The sequence below is a fragment of the Chelonia mydas genome, chromosome 8 (genome assembly GCF_015237465.2).
Source record: "Chelonia mydas isolate rCheMyd1 chromosome 8, rCheMyd1.pri.v2, whole genome shotgun sequence".
NCBI lineage: Eukaryota > Metazoa > Chordata > Testudines > Cheloniidae > Chelonia > Chelonia mydas.
Window position 1 is genome coordinate 62,449,853 of NC_057854.1, and position 23,614 is coordinate 62,473,466.

The following is a 23,614-nucleotide window of genomic DNA, read 5'->3' on the forward strand; positions in this document are numbered from 1 at the left end:
ATGACCCTATAGTCACATTAAAATTCCTGTTTTAACGTATACATAAGAGGTTGACTCACTTCTCAGCATGTGGCCATGTTTTTGAAAATTAAGTATCACTGGAAATTGTCTATTTATTAAATATAGAGGAATCCGGGAATTTGTTGTGAGCTTATGCCAGGACTGGTTAGAATGTGATCCTTAATCTGACTTATCTGTCACATGCAAGTGATGAGTGCTATAAGTACAAAATGATGGGTCCCTTTCCCCTGTGAAATAAACAAAAGGCTCCTTATTGTTCTGTACTGACAAGATATCAATGCATGTGCCTTTTCCAGCTGGAAGTGCTAATTTCTGTGCTATATTGCATCTCACAAAACAACACACATTTTCTAAAAGTGTAAAGAAGCACCTCACCTTGCTCAAATGCACGCCTTATTCATGAGCCATCTTTGTTCAAGGCATGTCAGTTTTTGCTGCTAAGATGCAGTACAGGTACAGTGCTTACTGCAGCATCCCAATTACATCCCAAAGCAGAAATGCTGGATGTACTAAACTTTTGTGAGCACTTTAGGAATGTACATTGGACAATGACTGAGGGAAATGACCCTACCAATTATCAGAAAGTTAGAAAAATCTGTCTTCTATTGTAGAATCATAGTAATGAAAGATGGAAAATACCCATCAGGTAACATATTCTCTCTCTCTCTCTACTAAAACAAGATTATTCAAATATATATGCTCCGTTTTCTGAATCATTATAAAAACTTAAGTTATAAAAGCTATAAAAGAATTCTTATTTTTTGGATGGATTGATTCCATCCAATTACAAAATTTCTTCAGTCATAGTTTAGTATATTTTAAAGTAAAATAAAATGTACAGTTTTTTTAGTTATTTTGACTCTGTGAACAAGCAAATTCCCAGGCGATTGCTACCACCTGAACACTGGCTGATGTCTATCGTTTTCTATGGGCATAGCATGATACTGCGCCAAGGAGGAGAGAGAATTTCCAGCTCCTGTGTGGCATACAGGGCAGGTTGGGATTTTTGGGTACAGCTAGTTCTGCTCTGGCTCTTTGGCGTTGTAAACTCAGAACACTCAGTCCGTGAAACGTAACAGTCTGTACTCCAGTAGGAACCAGTCTCTTCCACTACCAGCTCCTGACACTGGTCCTTTGACCCATGAAGACGCCAGGTGTAGAGAAGAACTGACAGTGGAAATAGCTGGCACCAGTGACTGTTTGGAAGCTGTCAGGAAACATTAGCCTGCTGAAACAGATGTGCCTATGGTCTTCATGGGGCCTGCAGGGCAGACTGCTAGAAGAGGTCTCATTTTCTCAGAGAAGTAAAAAAGAGGGAGCAATCACTGGGACAGAAGATAAGTTTCACGAGGCAGTTTTTAAAAACCAAACATTTTTTTTAAATAAATCCTTCAGTTAGAAGTTTGTTTCACAACAATCTAAACAAATGTAAGAGTTCCTGTTCACCATCATTTAGCCTCCACTTAAAGCTCACCGGGCCAAATTCTTTGCTGAACCCATTGGAATTACACTAGCAGAGACTTTGGCTCTTTGATTGCTCTACTGAAAAAATATTAATGGAAACGCAACACAGCAGACAGTATAATTACCAATACAGGCAGGAGGTGAGGTCCATTTTTCCATATTACAAGTTATCTCTGACGGGCCTCTTAACATGAAGCCCGCATTACAGATGTACTTTAATGTTTCACCATTCGGATAAGTCACTGGTCCCGGTTGCTCCATTCTTAAGCTTTGATTTTCTAGACTTAAAATCTCACCATTTTCTACAGGATATGGTTGCAAACATGATTTTTTTTCTGTTTGGAAGAGAAAAATTAACAATAAAATTTACATATCAAATGCACATGTAATCTAAAACTGAAAGAACAAAAGGTGAAGCTGAGTGAATGTAAGTTCTAGTCATTGTTCTTATTGCAGGACTCCTTGTATGGGCTCAAATTAAGAAATGCTACAAACAAATCCTCTGGCCAGCCCCATAATAAACATTTGAAGCAGTTACCGTGTAAGTTAAGCACAGTTCAGTCAAACAGAAACACAGGGATTGTCATGCTGAACATGACCAATGGTCCATCTGGTGCAATATCTTCTCTCTGACTTTGGCCAGAACTAGATAATTCTGAAGAAGCTATAAAACCGCCATGAAGGAAAATTATGCAATAATATGTCCACTGAAAATTTTCCTCTTAACCCCAAGTTAATGAGGATAACAGTGATGAAGTGACTGAATTCCTGCTTCTCAGTATGCTCAAAAAATTTTCCATATACCAAAGCTGGATAATGCTGAAGAGTTTCATTAAAGTGTGATTATTCCATCTTGTTTCTAGCCCCAAATAAGAGCTGAACATACACCTACACGCTGAGGGGTGCATTAAGTGAGGGATTTTTAAGAAAGCTCAGTACTGGCTTAACTCTTCTTTCTTTGAAGTCAGTGGGAATTTTACCATTTACTTCAATGGGAGCAGAGTTAGGCCCAGTGTGTATCAGCTCCAACAATATGACAGTTATTACTGAATGTGTTTTTTGTCTGATTCATTCAATTTCAGGAAATCTGTATTAAAAACAAAAACATGAATAAAACATCCTACTGACCAATACAGTGCGGTGGTGACTGCCACTTCCCATCTTCACACATTATTTCTTTCACTCCATGAAGCTTGAAATTTTCCAGACACGTAAAAGCTATTTTTTCACCAGTCTCATAGCTTCTTTTCTCTGTTATCTTGGAAGCTCCTGGTAGCTGAGGGGGAGGTGGGCATTTTCTTTTATTCTCTTCAACAAAAGACAGTTTCAGTCAGATCTCATGGCTCAAAATAGGGTAAATGTGACAGTTCATTGCAAATAAGATCAGTTATTAGATGAAAAACTGAGTGTACCACAGATCTTTAGTAACCATTCTCCACTTTTAATTGCCATCATATTCATATGGGGCTGAATCACAAAGATCTGCTGGCTGATCAGCTCCCTGTCCAGAGTTTTTCAAACATTCTATTTCAATTCTTCTCAAATTGTGGAAAAAATGGCATTTTGGATTTTTTGTTCTGACTTGGGATGAATTTTTTTTTAAAATGTGAAATTTTCCATGGAACAGAAATGCCAGTTCCCACATAGCTCTAGTGCTTGGTTTGTTGCCTTGGATTTGAGGGGTGTGTATACCCCAGAATATGATCAAGCTAATTGCAACCATTTTGTGTGCATTCCACCACCCTGAAGTAATGAAATAGAATACCACGTAGTTAAGGGTTAATTTGGAGACAGGCTTTTAGAGACAAGGTCAAAACTAGCTACAGTTTCTGCTTATCAGAATGGGAGGCGGGGACAGACAAGTAAAAAACTGAGTGTGAAAACCTTGGTGGCTGGAAAACTTTGAATCTAGACACCTTTGATATTAAAAGTTAGAAAAGTGATGATCCAGTAGAGGTCATTATGACCTATGTGTTTTGTAGAAGTTAGTTATAAAACATTAGCTAATAGAGTGTACTTGGGAGCAGTCCTCTGAAGCCATCTTGAGAGACATTTTTCCTGATACCCTTTCTCCCCAGTGGGTGAGCAACTGGCCACTGCAAACCTGCTGTTAATTATTCAATACTGAATAACTGAATACTATTCAATTATTCAAAACATAGTCCAGATGTTAGGTAAGTATCTGGGATGATCTAAACCTATTGCTTATGTTTGTGTGTGCTTAAATCTAATAAACTGTAATTTTAGATAGAGCATGCTTAGTAGCATGAATCTGATCAGACGGAAGTGCTGTGTTCCTGTTGATTTATTCCTTACACCGCCTGGAGTGAAATAGTTAAGTTGCCCCTGTTGGAGGTTCTGAAAACCCCGGGTAACGGGTTCACAAGTGAAATGACGGCCTTCATTCTGATGCTCCCTGCAGTCTGTCTATACTGGACCTAGTGGCCTATAGGCGCTCTAAGTTGGTGGATCTCACCACTGGCACAAGGGGGACTCAAATAGAAAAGAGTTGGCTGATGCCACTCAGAATCATCCCACACAGCAGTGTACCAATGTATGGGTATGTTGAGGAAGGAAGGGCTGCTCTGACATACACAGGGATCATTCCAGTCCCTGACAAACCCCAGAAACAAAGAGGTGCAAGGATGGTCCTCATGAAAAACCTGGAACTTAATAGGAAATATGACTGCTCTCTTTTGAGCCCCTCAAGTGTCCATTTGAGGGGAACAGAGTCTTTAATCAGGACCCTTGTAAGGTCCCAGGTCAGGAAACAACAGGCCTTTGTAAGCTATGGCCTGGTCTACACTACAGAGTTAGGTCGAAGGAAGCCGCCTTAAGTTGACCTGTGAATATATGTGTCTGCACTACCGAGTCATTTACTTCCACCTAAGTCGCCTCTGATGTCGACTTCTGTAATCCACCTCTGCGAGAGGTATAGCGCTTAGTTCAATTTTCATGGGCAAACTGCGAGGTAGTAGAGACGCAGCGTTGCATAATTTGACTTAATTGGCCTCCAGGTGGTGTGCCACAATTCTCATCTATGACTGCTCTGGAGATCACTCTCAACTCTGCTGCACTGCAGCCAGGTACACAGGAAACAGCCCCTCCCCTGCTAAAGCCCCGGGAACTTCTGAATTCCCATTTCCTGTTTGATCAGCACTGAGAGTGTGCCAGCTTGAGCACAGCTGATCATGGAGACTACATGCCCCAAACACACTCCGGCCTGGTCTGCACAGGAGGTGGTGGATCTCATCACTGTGTGAGGAGAAGAGTCTGTGCAGGCAGAGCTCCGATCCAGCAGAAGAAATGCTGACATCTATGCAAAGATCACTCATGGAATGCGGGAGAAGGGCTACATGAGGGACACACAGCAGTGCTGTGTGAGAATAAAAGAAGTTCACCAGGCATACCAGAAGGCAAGGGAGGCAAACAGTCATTCTGGTGCTGAACCCCACATAAGCCAGTTCTACAATGAGCTGCATGCAGTTCTCGGGGGTGACCCTACCAGCACCCCCACAAGCAACATGGACATCTCACAGGTGTGTGAGTCTAGGGACAACAAGGAGGATTATATGGTGGATGAGGAAGAGGAGGAGGAGGAGGATAATGAGAGACAGGCGAGCAGTGGATCAATTCTCCCTGAGATCCAGGAAATATTTTTAACCCTGGAGCTCTGTGGGTCGCAGGACAGCATGGTGGTCCACCGTGATGCCAGGGAAGGCACCTCTGATGAGTATACATTTAAAAGGAAAGTCCAGTTAAACTTTAGTGGGCACACACGTTCAGTGGTATTGCATGTTTACTGTGAAGAAAAAGCGAGGTGCTGCGGTTCTTTGCTTACAAGAGGCAGCTCCAGCTATGCAGAGGGTGGCCCCTGGAAAAGACTGTTTATGTGGACTGGGATAGCCCGGGAATCCTCCATGGATATCTCTAGGAAACTTTCATGGAGGTACTCTGCAATCCTTTGCAGAAGATTTCTGGGCAGGGCAGTCTTATTTCTTCCACCATGGTAGAACACTTTCCCATGCAACTCCTGAATTAATGCTGGCATCATTGCAGTACACAGCATAAGGACAGACACTTGCAGCATCTCCTTCCTTTCCACCTCTGTTACCCGCAGGAGACTGATATCACATAGGGTTGCCTAGGGGAAACAGGGGAAGTTCTCATTAAAAGTAAAAGACTCGCAGGTGGGGGGGGGGGGGAAGGGGGCACTACTCACTGGAGCAGCAAACAGCACAGTGAACGGTTATGGATTCTGATTATGTTATGGCTTGCACCTAGTGTAATAAGGGTTTTCTTTTAAAGAAAACGGCCTTGCTAGGGAAACATTTTATTCATGTACAGTGGCTCCTTTATTTTTTCCCCTTTCTGAAAGCTAGAGATGTGTCCTTCGGTGGGTCATCAACACCTGAAAGCAGACTTTCAGTGATTAGAATGGAGGAGAAAGAGAACGTGGAAGGACATGTTTACTGAGATAACGAATGCCTCTGGGACAACTGACGCAGAGCTGAGAGCATGGAGGATTTCAGCGTCCAAAAAGTTAGAAAATGGTCATGGAAAGCAGGAAAGCTTCCAATGAGCAAGAGCGTGTGGTGCAGGATGAGATGCTTCGGATTATCAGGGACCAAGCAGACATGTTGAGGCATCTGGTTGAACTGCAGGAACAGAAGCAGGAGGGTTGAGTCCCTCTGCAGAACCTGGTGGACAGCCAGCCAGCATCGCCTGGGCCAGAATCACCCTCCCGCAAGCGTTCCATGAGGCGTGGGCAAAAAGTCCATTATCCCTTTCGCTTAACTCAGGGGGGGAGGGTACAAGGAACAGAAGGCGCCCATTCACCCACCTTTGATAGTCTGGAATGAGGTGTTATGTTACACAGCTGAAAATGTTTTTCACTTTCCAACTTTACAACCCCTTTTCCCCAAGGTTACCTTTTCTTTCTGCTCTCCTTCTTTACTTATGTTTGTTAAATAAAGTAAATGGATTCGAGAAATAAATGTTCTTTACTGAGTGGAAGCAGCATGCTTGGGCGGGGGTTTGGCTTTACAGGGACAGTGATACAAGCCAGGTGAAGGTTTGGGAAAGCACAATGCAGACAAGCAGTTCACATTACTGTGACTCATTACTGAAAAGGCTTTTCAAAGCCTCGCTGTACTCTTCTTGGTGCCATGGTGTCTGACTGCTCAAAAATGGCTTCCACGTGACCTGTCTTAACTGCCCATCCCTGCAGAAAATTTCCCCCTATTTTTCCACAGATATTATGGAGCACACAACAGGCAGCTATAACCATGGAGATGTTCTCCTCCCTATGGTTCAACCTTGTTAGTAGATTTCTCCGGTGCCCTTTTAAACAACCAAAGGCACATTCAACCACCATTCTGCACTTGCTGAGCCTATAGTTGAATGGTTCCTTACTGCTGTCCAGACGTCCAGTCTATGGCTTCATGAGCCTTGGGGTAGGCTGGGTCCCCCAGGATAACTATAGGAATCTCAACGTCGTCAATGTCAATTTTGTGGTCTGGAAAGAAAGTCCCAGATTGCAGCTTTTTGAACAGACCTGAGTTCAAGGAAGCGTGCGTCATGAGCCTTTCCCGACCAGCCTGGTTGATATCAGTGAAACTCCCCATGATCCACCAGCACTTGCAACACCATTGAAAAGTGTTGCACCTTTCGGTTTATGTACCCTTTGGAAAGGTGGTCTGGTGCCAAGATGGGGATATGCGTACCATCTATCACCCTACCACGTCGAGGCAAAACCATCCCCTATGTTCTGCACATTTCCCACACTCACTACCCTTCAAAACAGAAGTTGATTAATGGCCCTGCACATTTGGAGCACAGCAGCTCCATTGGTTGATTTACCTACTTCAAATTGATTCCCCGCTGACCAGTAACTGTCTAGCATTGCAAGCTTCCAAATAGCAATTGCCACTCACTTCTCCACAGTCTGAGCAGCTCTTATTTTTGTGTTGCTAAACTGCAGGGCAGGGAAAAGCTCTGCACAAAGTTCCTGGCAGGTGACCTTCCGCACTCGAAAGTTCTGCAGCCGCTGCTCATCATCCCATACCTGCCAAATGATCCGATCCGAACAGCCAGTGCTTGTTTCACAGGACCAGTAACAGCGCTCAACATAGTGCAGCTGCTCTGACTGCCAGCAACAACTGTGAGTTTTTTTAATGGCTTGCAGCAGGGCTGCTTGCAGGACATTGCTATGTTCCACGCGGTGGACCCTACCTTGGCTCTGGAAATACTGCAGAAGAAGGCGCAAGGTGTTTGAGATGCTCACAGCAAGAATGCACAGGTGAGCGGGCTCCATGCTTCTGGGGTTATGGCATGCGTGTGGCAGTTTTAAGGCGCGAAAACCACGTGGTTGTTTGCCGCTGATGTGAGGGAGGAAGTACAGTGCATCATGGGATATTGACGTAATGTTCCTATTCTTCCCTGAGTCAATGTTTTGGTCCCATGAGGCATACACAAACTTCCTGAAACACACTGCGGCAAGTTGCCCTTTGGGATAGCCACCCACGATACACTGCTTTGTGCATCGATCCAGGCGCTACTAGTGAGGACGCGCTCCAGAGAGACAATGAGCATGGTGTGGCCAAGCACAATCGACTTCATTAATTCGGGGGCTCGAGCTCGAATTAGATAAAGTCGACTTAGGGCTTATCTACACCACAAAATTAAGTCACTTGCAGCCCTAGCAGCCTCCAGGATTCTATTTTTGTCCAACATCAGACAAACTGGCAGCATTTCCTAGTTTATCCATTTTTCCAGATTTATGCATGGGGATTGTATTACACGAAGGCTCAAAATGATATCACAAACAGAAACCAAACACATCTAGCCCTCACTTGGTTTTCCAGAGTTTCTAGTCCTCCCCCCTCCTCCTCTTATTGAGAGGTTTTTGCATTTGTTGAGGTTTCATTTCCACAGATATTTATTGGCCTTAATCACAGTCTCCATGTACCTCAAATGCGGTTCAACCCTAGTAACCTGAGAATAAAACCACTCACTATACTGAGTCCACCTTTTCTTCCACAGAGAACACAAATTTTGTAAACCATTGAGTTAAACATGTAGGGCAAAAATCATTTCCTTTGGAGTCCCCTTTCTCTTCTGCTACAGGATTAAGTTAATTAGAGAGAGACTCACTAGCACAAGCTCAGCACACTGGTCTGACATTTTCTTTAGCAGTCTCCCACTGACCCCAAAACTCTACAGTTTGTTTAAAGTTTCTTTCTGAGCACAGCACAAAAGTCAGGTCTATGTAATCTGCATTCACTTATGGCACTGCAGATCAAGAAGACATCATCTCTATGTAGAGAGAGAGAAACTAAACCAACTCTCATTGCAATAAGTACTTTATTCAGACTCTTAATTGTTCTGCAAAAGTAATTCATAGTAAAGAGCCAAAAGTCATTTGTTTAGGATGTCAAATTATTTCTGCAATTTAAAAAGTATTTGGTCAGTGTTTTCTTCCTATTAGCATATAAACAAATTTATGGTTTAATTATTAAATCAGTCCTATTTTTCAAACTAGTGAACTTCATTTAGATTAATAGTAGCTTTAATAAAATTAGCATTCTTTAGCTGGATAACAAAGCAACAATTTTATATAAATGCAAATACTTACCAATGCATTCTGGCTTGGGTGACCATTTCCCATATTCACAGACTGTTTGTTTAAGTTTCTTGACATCTGAATTACATCTGTATTTTACAACATCTTTGTGATAGAAACTCTTCTGAAAATTGTAAACCGATAAAAATCTGATATTCTCAAGATTCCTTGGAAGTACACATTTGACAGATGGATCTAAATAAAACCCAACACAAAAATTAAAATATGTTATAGATCAAAGAACCTGTCAAGTAAATATGCATTTAAAGAGATTCCATCAACTTGAAGATGTGTCTACGTGAAAATTTTGTACCTACTATTGTTACAAGTAATGTCCAAGATTATTAGCAGAAGGAGATCAAAGGAAAAGCATGTTTTCTCCAGTGTTTATAGTTTGTGTGCTTTTAACAATAGCAGGCAAGATATTTTCTAACAGAAGGTGATTTTTTTAAGTTAACAGTGTCCCTTTAAATGTGTGAAAGAACAACCAAATTTTAATTTGATTTTTTCTTCTGCTATTTTTCAAACCCTATCACTGTGTAGAGAAATGTACCACCATCAGCAGATTATTTCAAACAATCAGTATCCAAGAAAGGAGTATGTGTCTTAAAGTTGATGTGCTGAACCAGGCCTTGTGTCTTTAATTAGGAGTTTCTGGGAGTTATAATGAAGGCTTCTCCGATGAAGTGGGTTTTAGCCCACGAAAGCTTATGCTCAAATAAATTTTTTAGTCTCTAAGGTGCCACAAGTACTCCGTTCTTTTTGCTGATACAGACTAACATGGCTACCACTATGAAACCTGTCAGATAATTGTGCAAGCTAAGCAAACTGACCACTGGGTTGAATACAGGATACAATTTTCCAAAGCTCCTTAGTGACTTACTTACTTTCTTGGTTTTGTAAATATGCAAATCTTATTTTAGTGCAATTACCTGATTTTCATAGTCCATATATTATCTTATAGTAGCCTGTGAAACTGAAAGAAAGAATTAGAAGAAAAGGCCACAAAAGTAGTTCCAGTATGAAAAGACCGGCTTCAGACATACAGGAGGTCAGAGGGTGGGATTAATCTCTCACATCCTGGAAATATTTTTGAGGTTATTGGAAAATTCCATAAAGTAAACAAATAAATAAACAAACCCACTGTATAGCCCCTTACATCCTAAAAGTCCCAGGGATGCTACAAAGTTGCCTGTTATTGGAAAGATACATTGAAACAAGGGGTCAAACTTTTTTGAAACTCCAGAACAAATTTAGACGCCAGGACTGTGAAGACTTACTTATGTGCTACATTTACACACTGAGTACCCCTTTGAGTTCAGTAGGACTATTCATGGTGTGTCAAGTTAAACTAATGCCTAAGTCTTTGCAAACTAGGAGCCATAGTAGAGAAAATCCAGCATGAAACCAATACGGGAGCTATGCCAGGTGGAGAACGGTTCTCCAAATAATTAGAAACGGTGCAGGTAGAGCTGCCTAAATTAAGATTGTCCAACTCTTCACACTAGAACTTTGTTAAACTTAAACTGTTCAGGCTGAAATCTGTTATGCTAGGCGTGATGATTCTGTACAACTTATGAATTCTGATTGATATGATGATGTCATTATGAAGTTATTAGTATGAAAAGTGTTAGTAAAATGGTTCTGCCTTTTCTAAGAATGAAGTAAATGAAAAACACATTCTTTTGCCCATGTTAATGAGTTGGTTGTAAGAATGTTTTTAGAAGCTTTAGCTCCTCCATACTGAGGCATGGATCTCAAATTTGGCAAGAGGGGACATCCTGGCATCAGAGATGTGCCTTTTGCTGTTCCTGGGAAATACTGCCTAAATATGGCCAATGTATGAACCTTTGAATAATTTCAGCTCACACGAGCTCAAAAGACAATTCAAAAGACATGCTCCATGTCCTTAGAGCTCCTATGAGTGACCAGACTGTGCACGTGCCATCTCCACAAAGTGAGTGAACACACTGCATTCGGCAGCGATAGGAGCGGAGCAGGACTTTCCATACAATTACTGCTCCAGTTTGCTGTAGTCCTGTTGGGATCCAGAACTGAGAACAGGAAGATTAAGAGCGCAAGGGAAGATGATGTTAACTTACAGTGCTCAAGTAGTGAGGAGAATAAGGAAGCAGCCTGATTTAGTATGCAGGGGGTGAGAAACGGAAGGTTGGTGGGGTACAGGGAGAGGGGTTTGCAGAGTCAGAGTGTGAGGAAATGCACTTGGGGGTGGGAGACAGTGGTGGAAGGGGGGACAACATCTGGGAGGATGGGAGTAGAGGGAGAGGAAGTGTTTTGGCAAGGTATAGGAACAGATGGTGTTGGATAGGAACAGAAGGGGATGGGACAGGAGCTGGAGGATCTAGGGGAATATAGGAGCAAAGGGCAGGAGCCAGCAAAAAGGTATAGACAGAGAGGAAGGTGGGAGTATAGAGGAAGAGCAGGAGGGGCCTGATGGATAGGGGTCAGGAGAAGGATAGGAGCAGGGGGTGGGACAGTGGAAGGGTCTATAATCACTAGTATACACTCCTATCCAGAACCTGGAATTAAATCCAGCAGTCCTGAGTTTCTATATTTCTTTGCTCTCAAATATCTGTGAAACTCACTGGGAGAGTGTATGTCTTCTATAGTACCTGATCCACAAAGGAGGACAGCCTCCTTTAACTCAGAAGTCTGTGCAGTGGATCCAAAGAGCCAAACCTTGCCGATGATACAAATTGAATGTCAGAATGGTTCCACATAATGGAATTTCTGTTTTTACAGTTTTCTTGTTATTTAATTTTGAAATGGCATCCAAAAAAAAAAATCTTATGTTAGGAAGTGCCAGAATGAAGGTTACCTATTCAATCTTAATTTGGCTCCCTTGTGATTATGCATTAAATTACAGTCTTTGATTACATGATCACATACTTTTTTCATCCGACTTCAGTCCAAAGGACGGTCCTGGTCAGAGGATGAATTAGGGTTGTATAGTAAAAGAGACTGGTCTTAGGAACCTTGTTTCAACTCTTCACACTAGAAGGCTGGTAAAGAATGAGGTAGGAAATTTCCTGAAGAGGAGGGATTGTCTCATTGTTCAAGAAGTTGAATGCTGACCAAGAGAATTGGACTGTATCCCTGACTCTGTAAAAGAATTATTATATGGTGCTAGCCAAGTCAATTAAATGTTCACAGTTGACCACAAGACATCTAGGGCCAGATTTGTAGAACTGCTGAGCACTCATGCCTGTAACTGAAGTCAATGGGAGCTGTGCTTTTAACATACAGTGTGCTATAAAACTGCTAGAAGTAGTGTGGAAAGTTAGAGCCTAGGTGTCTCATTTGGTATTAGTGGACGCTTTTGACAATTTTAGCCCTAATGTCTGTATTTCAGTTTCCTACCTGTGAAATGGAAATAATTCCCCATTATCTCACAGGATTGTTGTGAGAACACATGTATTAATGTTTGTGGAGTGCTCAAATACTATGATGAGAAACACAGAAACATCCAGCAGGAAATTAGTAGTTTTCTATTCAGTGCAGGGTTTGAATGGTGTGCAGTAAATAAGGCCGTGGCCACATAATGAATGTAGAGGATAAAAAGGAATGTTGAATAACTTCTCATTCACTGAATGAGGCTGGGGTTTTGTGGAAAATATAGTATATTGTTCATCTGATTAAAGACTATAACATAACACATGTCCAGGAAGGCAGAATGAAAGATACATGGACAACCTTCAGTTGTGTATTTCCTAACTTTTGAGTGCTTGACTTTGCAACCTTGATGTTATTTTAATATAATTGGTTTTGGATACAATATCCACATTATTCATCTATATTTATGAAAATACTATTAAACTCTATACATCTTTAAATAAAATTAAGTTACATTGATGTTTAAAGTGTTATCTAACGACAGTTTACCAGCACATGAAGGTAAAGATGTCCATTCTCCACTAAGACATTTTATGATATTTGTCCCAACAATTTCAAGGTTTCCTTCACAGCCGTACTCCACTGAATCACCATGAAAATATTGGTTCTGGTTTACATTGATAGCACTCCCTCTGACAATACTGGGGGGTGGTACACACAGTTTTTCCTCTTCTGTAGGGTAAAGAACATAAATGATCCATATTATAGTTTTGTCACATTTACAGATATATCATAAAAGAAATTTAATGCAAATATTAAAATCACTATTTTAGGACCTGATCTTGTTCCCATTCTATATTCTTTGATCCAATCATTTTAAATCTCAGGTTGCAGGCATATTTCCTGCCTTCCCTCAAGCTCAGCTTCTCATCTTCCAATCTGCAGCAAAACCAGCGCTAAAATAATTTCCCTCCCTTCCTGCTGTGACCACATCACTGCTCTCTGGATTCTTTCCTTTGCTGGCTCTCTTTGACTGCAACAAATTCAGGTTCCTTACTCTCACTTCCAAGGCTCAGCACAATCTCATTACTACCTGTCTTTTTGCCCCATATTGCCTACCCCCACCTACCTACATTCATCACAAAATCTCCTGGCTAGCTGCTTTTTTTTCCTCTCATTTCACTTTTAGTTTGTGCTTAATTTCATGCCCACCCCTACACCTAGGATTCCTTATCGCTTATTATGCGCTACCCAACCTCCCCTCCCTCTATTAAATTACTCCTTACAACACATTCCCCCAGGAAGCATTCCATTACTGATCTGCACAAATATCTTTTTCCACACCTCTTTGCCTTTCAACCGTTTTTGTCCGTGCGCCTAAGATTCTCTATAAATAGGTAACATTCATAGTATCTCTTTATTTTATGAAAAGATCTGTAATTATTTCCTGGAGCTGCAGGTCTTCACTGCTGCTGAATCCAAACAAAAAACTCTATTTGATTTTCAAATAAACTGCAAGAGCAAGAAAATACTATAGTTTTGTGCATTTATTTTTAATTCTTAAAATTATAAGAATTAATATGCATACCAAATGCCTCCCTCAAGGTACGAGTAGTAAACTAGCCATATAGCACTCATAAATAACATTATTGCAGTATCAAGGAGCCCCAGTTACGGACCAGGACCCCATTTTGCTAGCATGGTACAAACACAGAACCAAAGAGCTTACAATTTTCCTAATCAACCTTCGTTCCAGATCCTGCAAATTACAGTTGGTCCCTGGGTAGCATATTAGGCATCAAGGTAATAAACATACTTTGTCACAGGGTATCCCTTCACTTACTGTGTGAATACTGCTACCTAGCTACAAACACACAGCCTGTTTCTCTCTCACCACATGTGCTTTTAGTTTTCAGTATACAACTGGAAAAGCATTCCACACAGCTTTCTCTCCTCTCCCTTCACTTCCTAGTTCCTCCCAGATATATCTTCCCATTTACTGAATAAATTGCCTCATTAGCCCAACAATTGCCGCCCAAGTAATCCCTAAGAGAAACTGCTTAATTGACTTCAATTAAGGCTGGAGTCTTTCCAGTGCTACCTCACTAAAGAATGCAGCTGTCACAAACTTTCACAGGTCTGATTCCATCCCACAGAGGGCTATGGTACCGAAACTTTGCACACCAGCCAGCATGTTACACCTCATTGTGTATAGTTTTCTAATCTTAAGAGTGAAAAATCTATAGTTTACCAATGCAAACGGGTGAAGATGACCATTCTCCATCAACACATTCTATATTCTTTGATCCGATCATTTTAAATCTGAGGTTGCAGTCATATTCCACTGAGTCACCATGCTGATATTTCTCATGAAGTTCACTGATAATATTCCCATTGGTAATGCTGGGTGGTGGCCCACAATCTTTGATTTCCACTAGAACAAAAAGAATATCTGAATATTTAGTATAATATTAGGCACAACTAGAAATACTCTATAATCAACATGGATGAAAACAAATTCACTCCTGCAAGTGGGGAAATGTGACACAAATGTCTTAGTGAGTGACCACACATCTCTGGAGATTTGGATTCAAATGCTGATTTAGGTCACAAGTGGAAATGATTTTGCAGGGCTCATCCTAGTCTCACTCCACACAATTAGTAGATTCTACTCCAGGATAGAACAGCAAGGAGTGAGATGGTTTTTGGACTGGGTAGAAAAACACCAGTATAGATATGTGATAGAAGTTTACGTAACACCTCCCCGTACTATGAATAATTAGCTTGCATTGTTAGTACCTGTGATAAATGAGGTGGGGGGTAACTCCCTTTAATGGACACCCAGCCAGTCAGTAGCTATAGGATCCTCCTGAGCAGCTGAACCCTAACTGCCTGAACTGTAAAGGGTTAAGAGAAGCTTAACCTGAGTTGGCACCTGATCAGGGGAACCAATAGGGAGGCTGTACCCTTTCAAATTGGAAAAATGAGTGGGGGTTCTTTGTCTTTCAGGCTGGAGAGAGGGGAAGGTAGCAACATGCTGTAAACTTTAAGCCAGGTATGGAAGATCATCAGCATCATACCTAGAAATGCCTCATTTGGAACCCTAGATATGTAAGTAGCACAGGAAAATTTAAGACAGATGTGATTAGGAACCTTTGATTGTTTTGGTTTGTGGATTCCTCTGTGCTAACCCCAGGTGCTTTTGTTTTGCTTGTAACCTTTAAACTGAACTCCAAGAAAGTTATTTTTGGTGTTTAATCCCTAAAGCCTGAGTTTTCAGATGTTTCTTTCTTTTTTAAAAAATAATCCTTTGATTCCAAAGTCCTTAGACAAGGGATTGGTCCGTGCTCATGTCTGATTGGTATTTTATTCTCCAGCCTCCCCAAGAAAGGAGGTGAAGAGGCTTGGGGGGATATTTTGGGGGGGAAAGGGTTTCCAAGTGACCCTTCCCTGAATATTTGTGAAAATCACTTGGTGATGGCAGCAACATCTGTCCAAGGCAGAAGACTGTGCCTTGGAAGAGTTTTAACCTAAGCTGGTAGAAGATAAGTTTAGGGGGTCTTTCATGCGGGTCCCCACATCTGTACCCTAGAGTTCAGATTTGGGGGGGTATACCCTGACAGTACCCTACTTTAAACAATGAGGCATGATCTGGATAATTTAGAAAGGAAATAGGGGTATGCACTAAGGTTATCTTATGCCCCTCGCCTACAACACAGAGGGACTAGGTAGGCACAGCCTATCCTTTTCTGGATCAGATATATTGTAATTTTTAACCATTGCTATGAAAAGTCTGAGTGGACTTTTATACGTGTAAATTTTACCTGTCCATTTTTCAGACAACAGGCCTCTCCACTATGCATAGCTAAGAATAATAGGATGTTTCTAATTCCTTTCTTAATTTCATCCTAACTGTGAGATATGAGGTTCAGGAATAGTTTCCCACTGTAAATGGTGAAAACTCAGTTAGTCAGGGCATTTAGAACTAGACAATGAAAATGTGCTGAAGGCAACAGTCCCTGCATTAGCAGGGGGACAGATGAATGATTTGACTTGGAGGAGAGGTTACAATACAGAAGAAGCCCACCCCAAGATTAAGAGTATTCAAGAGTCAGATGAATTACTATTCTCCCTTTTCAATAACCTGAGAGTAAATATTTACCTTGACATGTCGGAGGTGCTGGGGACCATCCAAAATAATAACACTGAGCAGAGTCCGGTCCTACTCTGGTGTAACGTTTTGCACAGGAAAATGTCATCACGTCTCCATTAAGATATTTGTCCTTCTTGGGAAAAGTCTCTCCATGAGCCAGCATCACCATTTCACATTCTATTGCTAAAGATGGCAGTGAGGGAAGGAAAGAAAATATCACATTGTAACAACTACACCTATGGAAAAGGATTCAATAATTTTGCTTATAGGAACAAAATAATTTAGGGTCTGATTAAGAGCCTGTTGAAATCAATGGAAAGGCTCCCATTGTGTGGACCAAGGCTTTGATTATCAGCAAGAAGAAAAGTCCTGGGGAGGATAGACTGGGAATCTCTCTCTAAAAGTATAAGATTCCCATCTCAGGTGGGGAAGAAAAGAAGACAAGGAGGCAAAACAAAATGAATAAAAACAAGCTGTAGGGCATAATATGATATTTGTCAGAAGGCAAATGATGAACCTTAATAAATGAGGGTTTGAATTTTCATCATCTTTCCCCCACGTTCTATCTTCAATTATAAATAATTTTGCAGGAAACTTTAAAAACAGACCATTTTCACTGACCTGGGGCTTCACTCAGCAAAATTATATTTGGTGAACTGTAAATAATAAGCTGATGAAGTTAACCTTTCAAGCTGCAGTATTTTCCATCAGGCCTTTAGATTTCCCTGTTACAATAAAATCTTAATGCAGATATTAAAATAAGTATTTCTTATTTTAGTAAAAATTCTGTTTGCATGAGTTGATTCAAGCACTCTAACTAGCTAACATACAAGTTACTAATTCTCGAAAAATCCACTGACTATGGCAAGTAAAACCATAACACGTCCCCCAGTCTAAAACAGCCATAAACCCTCGGCCCCCACTCCAGGCCCTGGTGTTTCTGTACAGATACTTCAGCTCCATAAAAGGGAATGGGCTTCCTGCAGCCTGCTCAGGAACACCTTATGATTCCAGATGGGGATTGACCACAACTATTAGGGTTCAAGAGACACAGTACTTGATGCTTCCAATAGCCCAAAGAGAATTTTCTCTTGCTGTGGTCTTGGTACATCTCTACCACTTCCCACACTACCTATATCATCTGTAAAAACAGTCTATGAAATGAAGTTGGAGGGATACAACAAACAGATGTCACACTGTGCACCATCAATAATGTCACCCACATAGTTTATTCCAAATTTTCAAAGAAAGCCAGGAAATGGGAAATGAGGTTGATATTTTAATCTTAATCTATGAAGAACACTGTTTCCTTGGGATTGCTGACTAAATGGGATTAATGATTCTTGACTACCCTGGGAGCCATCAATTTTTTCCACCCAATCATTATTCACAATGTAACCTGCACCTAAATCATATTTATTTAAATTATTAAATGAAACCGCTACAAAACCCATTCAAAGAAACACATTCTGCAGTGTAGACGTTTCATTAGTACAAAAAAAATAGCTTACCAAAACATTGGGGCTCTGGAGTCCATCCATTTATGCTACATATTGTGTGACCCCTTGAGATTTTATTTAATGTTTGGTATCCATCTGCACATTCATATTCCAGTATGTCTTCAGGCAAAAACACCATTTTGCTGGTGTTGAAATGAATATGCTCAAAAGCAGGCATTCTACATGTCTCTACAGAATTAGAGAAAGATTAGTTATTTTTATTAACTAGATACTCTGACAGCCTAAAGTATCCTCATTATATGTACTTTGTGTATGTCAACCTTATTAATTGCATATTTTTAAAAACTTAAAAATGTAAAATGTTTCAATGCCACACCAAAACAGAGTATTCTACACAAAGTGTTGCACATTACATCTGTTGCATCTGTCTTTAGAAATATGTGGAGGTAAAAGAAGAGGATTCTTAGACTCAAAAGTCAGGTACAGAAGAGATCATTTTGAGCATTTAATTTGAGACCTGATTTTGTAGGCTTCCCTCTTTGCTAGTCCCACAAATATCTTCTCAGACCTGTTTGTTCTTGACAATCTATTGTGATAGTGACTCAGGTTTTCCCCTTGAGAGTCAACTCTAATGCTCTTACTATAAAGAATATCTTCCTAACATCTATCCTAACTTTTCCTTACTTATAGTGAGGCCACTGGGTTTTTTTCTTACCTTCTGACACTGAATAATTCCCTTCCTTCAGTTGCTGTACTGGATATTGTTACTGTGGCTGTTCCCGTTGTAGTCATGCTTCCCTCAGCCATCTATGGGGATGTCTGCATTGCAGCTCGGAGTGAGCCTCCTAGCCCAGGTCGACAGACTCACACTAGCGGGGCTTGAGCTAGAGTACTAAAAATACCAGTGTGGACATTGGGGCTTGTGCTGGAGCTCAGGCTCTTAAGCCTACCCACCCCCTAGGCTTCAGGCTGCAAGAGTTACACTAAGAGCTAAACTCTTCAGGATGGGGAAGCCAGGGCACAGATTTTCTGATCTTACCAGTTAGGCACAACAGGGAACCAGAGTAGGGGAGGGAGCAAAGGTGATTTTAAGCCAATCTTCTGCCTTCCAGATCCTCAGACTGATCCACCCTCTTCAAGCTACCTTGTGCTGGCTACCTATGGCCCCAAGGGCTCACTCCAGCAGCCAGTGACCCCTGCAGTGCAAGGACACCCCAGTAATGTCCCTTTTCCCTAGCCAACTCCTCCATGGCTGGGGGGAACTCTCACTAGCTAGTTAAATTGATTTCTGGCTGTTTTGTGCAGCCAGAGCAATGCCAAGTGGATGGAGCAAGAGGCAAATTTGGCTTTGTATGTATAAAAGGGTTAGGGATGGAAAGACACATACAGCCTTACATACGATGTTCTAACTGCATTTAACAACATTGGCCCTTATATTGACCCGTTTTATCCCATTTGAAGGTCTAGTCCTTGTTTACTAACCAAATTGATCCACGCTGTGGCACGGTCATGCTCACTGTCTGTATTTCCAACATCATGACATACATGAACACCACAAAAGCCAGAAACATTTCCCCACTGCATTCCATAGGAGTCATATGGTGCAGAAAGCTCCTGCAGAAATGGGGGGATTATTCTTGGCTGGAAATATGGGAAAATGAGGCACTCATCCGAAAAACGGTCTATTCCTTCATTGCACGAAGTTTGTATCCTGATTTGTTTTGAAGCTTCCCAGTTTGCTAAAGCTCCGGTAGGTGCTATCACAAGGGACACCGCTTTGTAGAGCCAGAACCGTCAGCAGCTTCAAGTTCATGTATTTCCACAGGCAGCTACCGTAGAGGGGATTCTCATAGTCATGGTAGCTATGCTGATTATGTTATAATTGTACCCTTGCTCTGTGAAACAGAATGGGCCTCATCTTGAAAACTAATTATAAGTGAGTTCTTTCAGTCATAAAGGTGATAGTAATAGACGGAATAACCAGGAGATAAGGTATCCTGGAATAAAAGGAATGCCCTAAACTTCACTTGGGCTGGGCTAATACTGTAAGTCATTATTTCATGAAAGTGGGAGATTTAATTCTCCACCGTTAAAACCATACTTCCCCTGGCCTGGAGAAAAGGGACATTTAAGATACCTAAGGTGATAACAATCAGAAGAAAGTTTTGAAACCTTTCTACTCTGGTGTTTTACATAAAATACATCTCCTTATGATTTAAATACAGATCAGACAATGGCAGTAAGTTATTTTGTTTATGACGGTAACACCTCCCCAAACAATAGATTAGTTAAAATAAGGAAAAACAGTTACAATTAAGGGAAAATCCAGTAAGGAGCCATGTGACAAAAATAGAGAGATTCAATCATTAAATTACTCACTGATGCATTCTGGAAAAGGACTCCATCCTTCTTCAAGACATTGTATCTCCCCTGTCTCATTTCCTTCTGGAGTCGTGTAACCAATCTGACACCTATATGTTGCTTTTTCATTTAAATCAAACCTGTTCTTTGTTTCATAGAAATAACCATGAGGTACCTCTGTCCTTCCACATATTTCTAAAGCAGGGAGAAAATGACATTACTTCAAGGAAAAAAAATACTGTTAATTAACACGTGTTTTATAAATGTAAGGTGACCATGAGGAGAGATGCACATGAAATTAAATGGAGTAATGCCATTTAAAAACTCCTTGAACAATTCACTTCATTCCTTCGTATTGTTCTGATTTTATGGAGACCAGGTGGGATGTCAGTAGGGAAGGATAAAGGTCATCACACCATATTGCTTCCCAGCTCTCATAATTTCTGATAGTGTCTTAAGTTGGCTGGAAGGAAATGAACATTTTGATTTTGACACTAATAACTCTTATTTTATGGCAATTCTTTTGTTTGTTTGTGGACAAGTAATTCCGTAAAGAAACTTTGTATTGTTAATGTACTTGACAAATCTTGACAAGAAGGGGCTTGTACATTTAATTCAATTTAATTCAATGCAATTCAAAGGAACAGTGCTGTTAGCAGGGTATTATCCCTTAAAGGCACTTACACAGCTTTGGAATTAACTCTCTGCCTGAATTTTCTGACCTTCAGGATACACTACACAGCTCATCTGTTTTCCTGGGCAATTGACAAAAATAGAGATATGGAGGAAAGAAGGCTTTGAAGCAGAATGGACGATGAGTTTGTATGGCTCAATTTTCTTATGGTATTGCTGACTAGAATTACAACCTGTATTTGAAATTGTATATGGGATATCTTTATTGATTTCCAGGCCCCAGGTGCACTGAACAAATTGTGCAAGTTGCCCCACAGAAGAAGGGGAGTCAGAAAGAGAAGGTAGGGCCATGGCTTTAACCCACTTTGAAACTCCCAGAAGTGTTAGTCAGGCATAGTCAGAGGAACATGCTGCACCATCCTAACATGTATATACTACACTGTGGCAGGGCATCTGGAGGACAGTCTGGAGCTTACAGCCAAGATAGCCTGGGTTCAATCCAGAAGCACCCTGCCCTGCCCCTGGAGCTGGGCTATATAATTAGGGAAAGGAAGCTAAACAATGGAAAGGGGACCTGAAACCATGCTGGCTACTGTAGGTGGCAGGTCACTACCCTGACCAGAGCCCTAGAGACTTTGTTTATCGGGCTATACATTTGGTTGCTCTGAAGTCTCAAGGGCCTTATGAACTAGATGAAGTGATTCCTCCCCTGACATGACATGACACCTAAGGAATAGGAGAAAGCCAGCCTGCCTGCCTCCTAGAACACCAAGAAGCAGTAGGAAGTCTGATAGCCAGGGTCAGTTTGGAGGCCTTCTTAAAGAGGACACCTTTTTTTTGTTAGTTAGGTTTTGGCCTCCCGCTTGATGGACCCTGTACAAATGGTGTAGTCAGCAGGGTTCCATGTGAGCCCCCTACCCTCAAGAAAGGTCATGGATGGAATACTCTGATTATGCCTTCAACATAACAGACAGTGGGAGATTGGAGCTGGTGGTTTCTGGAGGCGCAGCATGCAGCCCAGCCATACCCACAGGACACACAGCTGGTGGAGCATGAGAGGAATTGCCCATATCAAGAATCACAGCTGGTGTCCCAACAGCCTCAAGAAGAGATGCAAATAGTCACCCCACAACAAGAGGTGCTATGTGCAGAGCAGGAGCAGAACCACCAGCTTCAGACAGACATGGCCAGACTGCTCACCCAGCAAACTGCAGGGAGAAGATACCAGCCATAGTAAATCTCCCGAGCCTCACCCTGACCAAGCTGAGTGGTCATGATGACCCAGAGGCTATTTGATCACTTTGGAGAAGGTCTGGGAAAGGAGTACTGGATAGTGTGACTTGCTTCTACCTCACCAGCAAGACACAAATGGCCTGTGAATGACACAAGTGGCTGAGTGAGGATAGGGCATAGTCATATACCACACTAAAGATGAACATAAGGGACTGGTTTGGCATCTACTTGGAAATATATCATCAGAGTTTGGGGGATGAACCATTTTCTGCCAGACTGCACCGATGTGGTGTGGCCCAATGACTCCAGAATATGGTTGCCTAGTGGCTGATTCCAGAGACCGAGACTATGGGGGAACTAATGGACGGTATTGTTCTGGAACAATATCTGTAGATGATCCAGCTGCAGTACAAGCCTGGATCCAGCATTTCTGTCTGACATGTTTAGCAGTGGCCATGGAAATGACTGAGAGGTTCCAGAAGGCCAAATCACCCACAAATGGGCAGGCGTGGACAGGAACAGCAGCAGGAAATGGCACAAATGCCCACACAGAGGGTCAGCTCAGAGCCACTGAAATTCTGGACTGAGGCCCACCCACAACAGCAGCACAGACAGAAAGGATCAGCCCTCACATATCTCAAGTTGTCTGGAGCACACCACTTTTTGTCTAGGGCGGTTGGGTGGTGTGTTATCACTGTGAGGACCTGGGATACATTTGGCATGAATGATCCCTTATGAAGTGTGACTATCTGGGATGCTACTTTGATTAGTCTAGGGAAGTGAAAACGAATCCATAGGCCATCACAGTACCTTATGTAACACAAACAAAAATAGGGCCAAACACCGTGGAGCGTTTGGTAGATTCAGACTGTGGGCAGACCAGCTCCAACACTACCTAGTTTCATTGTAGGCCTTAAATCAGGGACATCCCATCCAGGTGTCATGTAGCCACGGTGATGTGCAAACATACCTGACAGCCTTAATGATCCTGCGTGTGGTGAACCAGATGGACCAGCTCCAGATAGAAGTGACTGATCATCTATCCTGGTCAGTGATCCTGGGACGGGACTGAAAACATCTTCTGGCTCTTTTGGGAGGAGACTCCGTCCCATCTTTCCCTGAAACCCTGAAGTGGCAAGGAGGAATGCACTCAGCAGATACCTGGGATCTAGCCCTGTTGCCCAGTCAGACCTTTGAAATTCCTCAGAAGACCTGAAAGCCACGGAACCAATGGTGGAGGGCTGGAAAGGTTTGGCAAGTCTGGGTCTGTCCCAGAAGTGACTCCACAGAACCTGAAGGTGACCATGGGGG

The 23,614-nt window shown here is 41.7% G+C and overlaps 1 protein-coding gene across 1 annotated transcript in view; it reads right to left on the reverse strand.

The window, feature by feature from the left end:
• Nucleotides 1-23,614, reverse strand: part of LOC119566990 (complement factor H-like) — a 53,084-nt gene that overhangs the window by 17,647 nt on the left and 11,823 nt on the right. The window contains exons 5-13 of the mRNA XM_043520697.1: nucleotides 23,274-23,429; nucleotides 20,456-20,632; nucleotides 18,128-18,304; nucleotides 16,626-16,799; nucleotides 14,715-14,897; nucleotides 13,013-13,195; nucleotides 9,122-9,304; nucleotides 2,614-2,793; nucleotides 1,611-1,820 (exon numbers count right to left, since the gene is read on the reverse strand). Coding sequence (XP_043376632.1) covers nucleotides 1,611-1,820; nucleotides 2,614-2,793; nucleotides 9,122-9,304; nucleotides 13,013-13,195; nucleotides 14,715-14,897; nucleotides 16,626-16,799; nucleotides 18,128-18,304; nucleotides 20,456-20,632; nucleotides 23,274-23,429 — 1,623 coding nt within the window. The remainder of the gene's footprint in view (nucleotides 1-1,610; nucleotides 1,821-2,613; nucleotides 2,794-9,121; nucleotides 9,305-13,012; nucleotides 13,196-14,714; nucleotides 14,898-16,625; nucleotides 16,800-18,127; nucleotides 18,305-20,455; nucleotides 20,633-23,273; nucleotides 23,430-23,614) is intronic.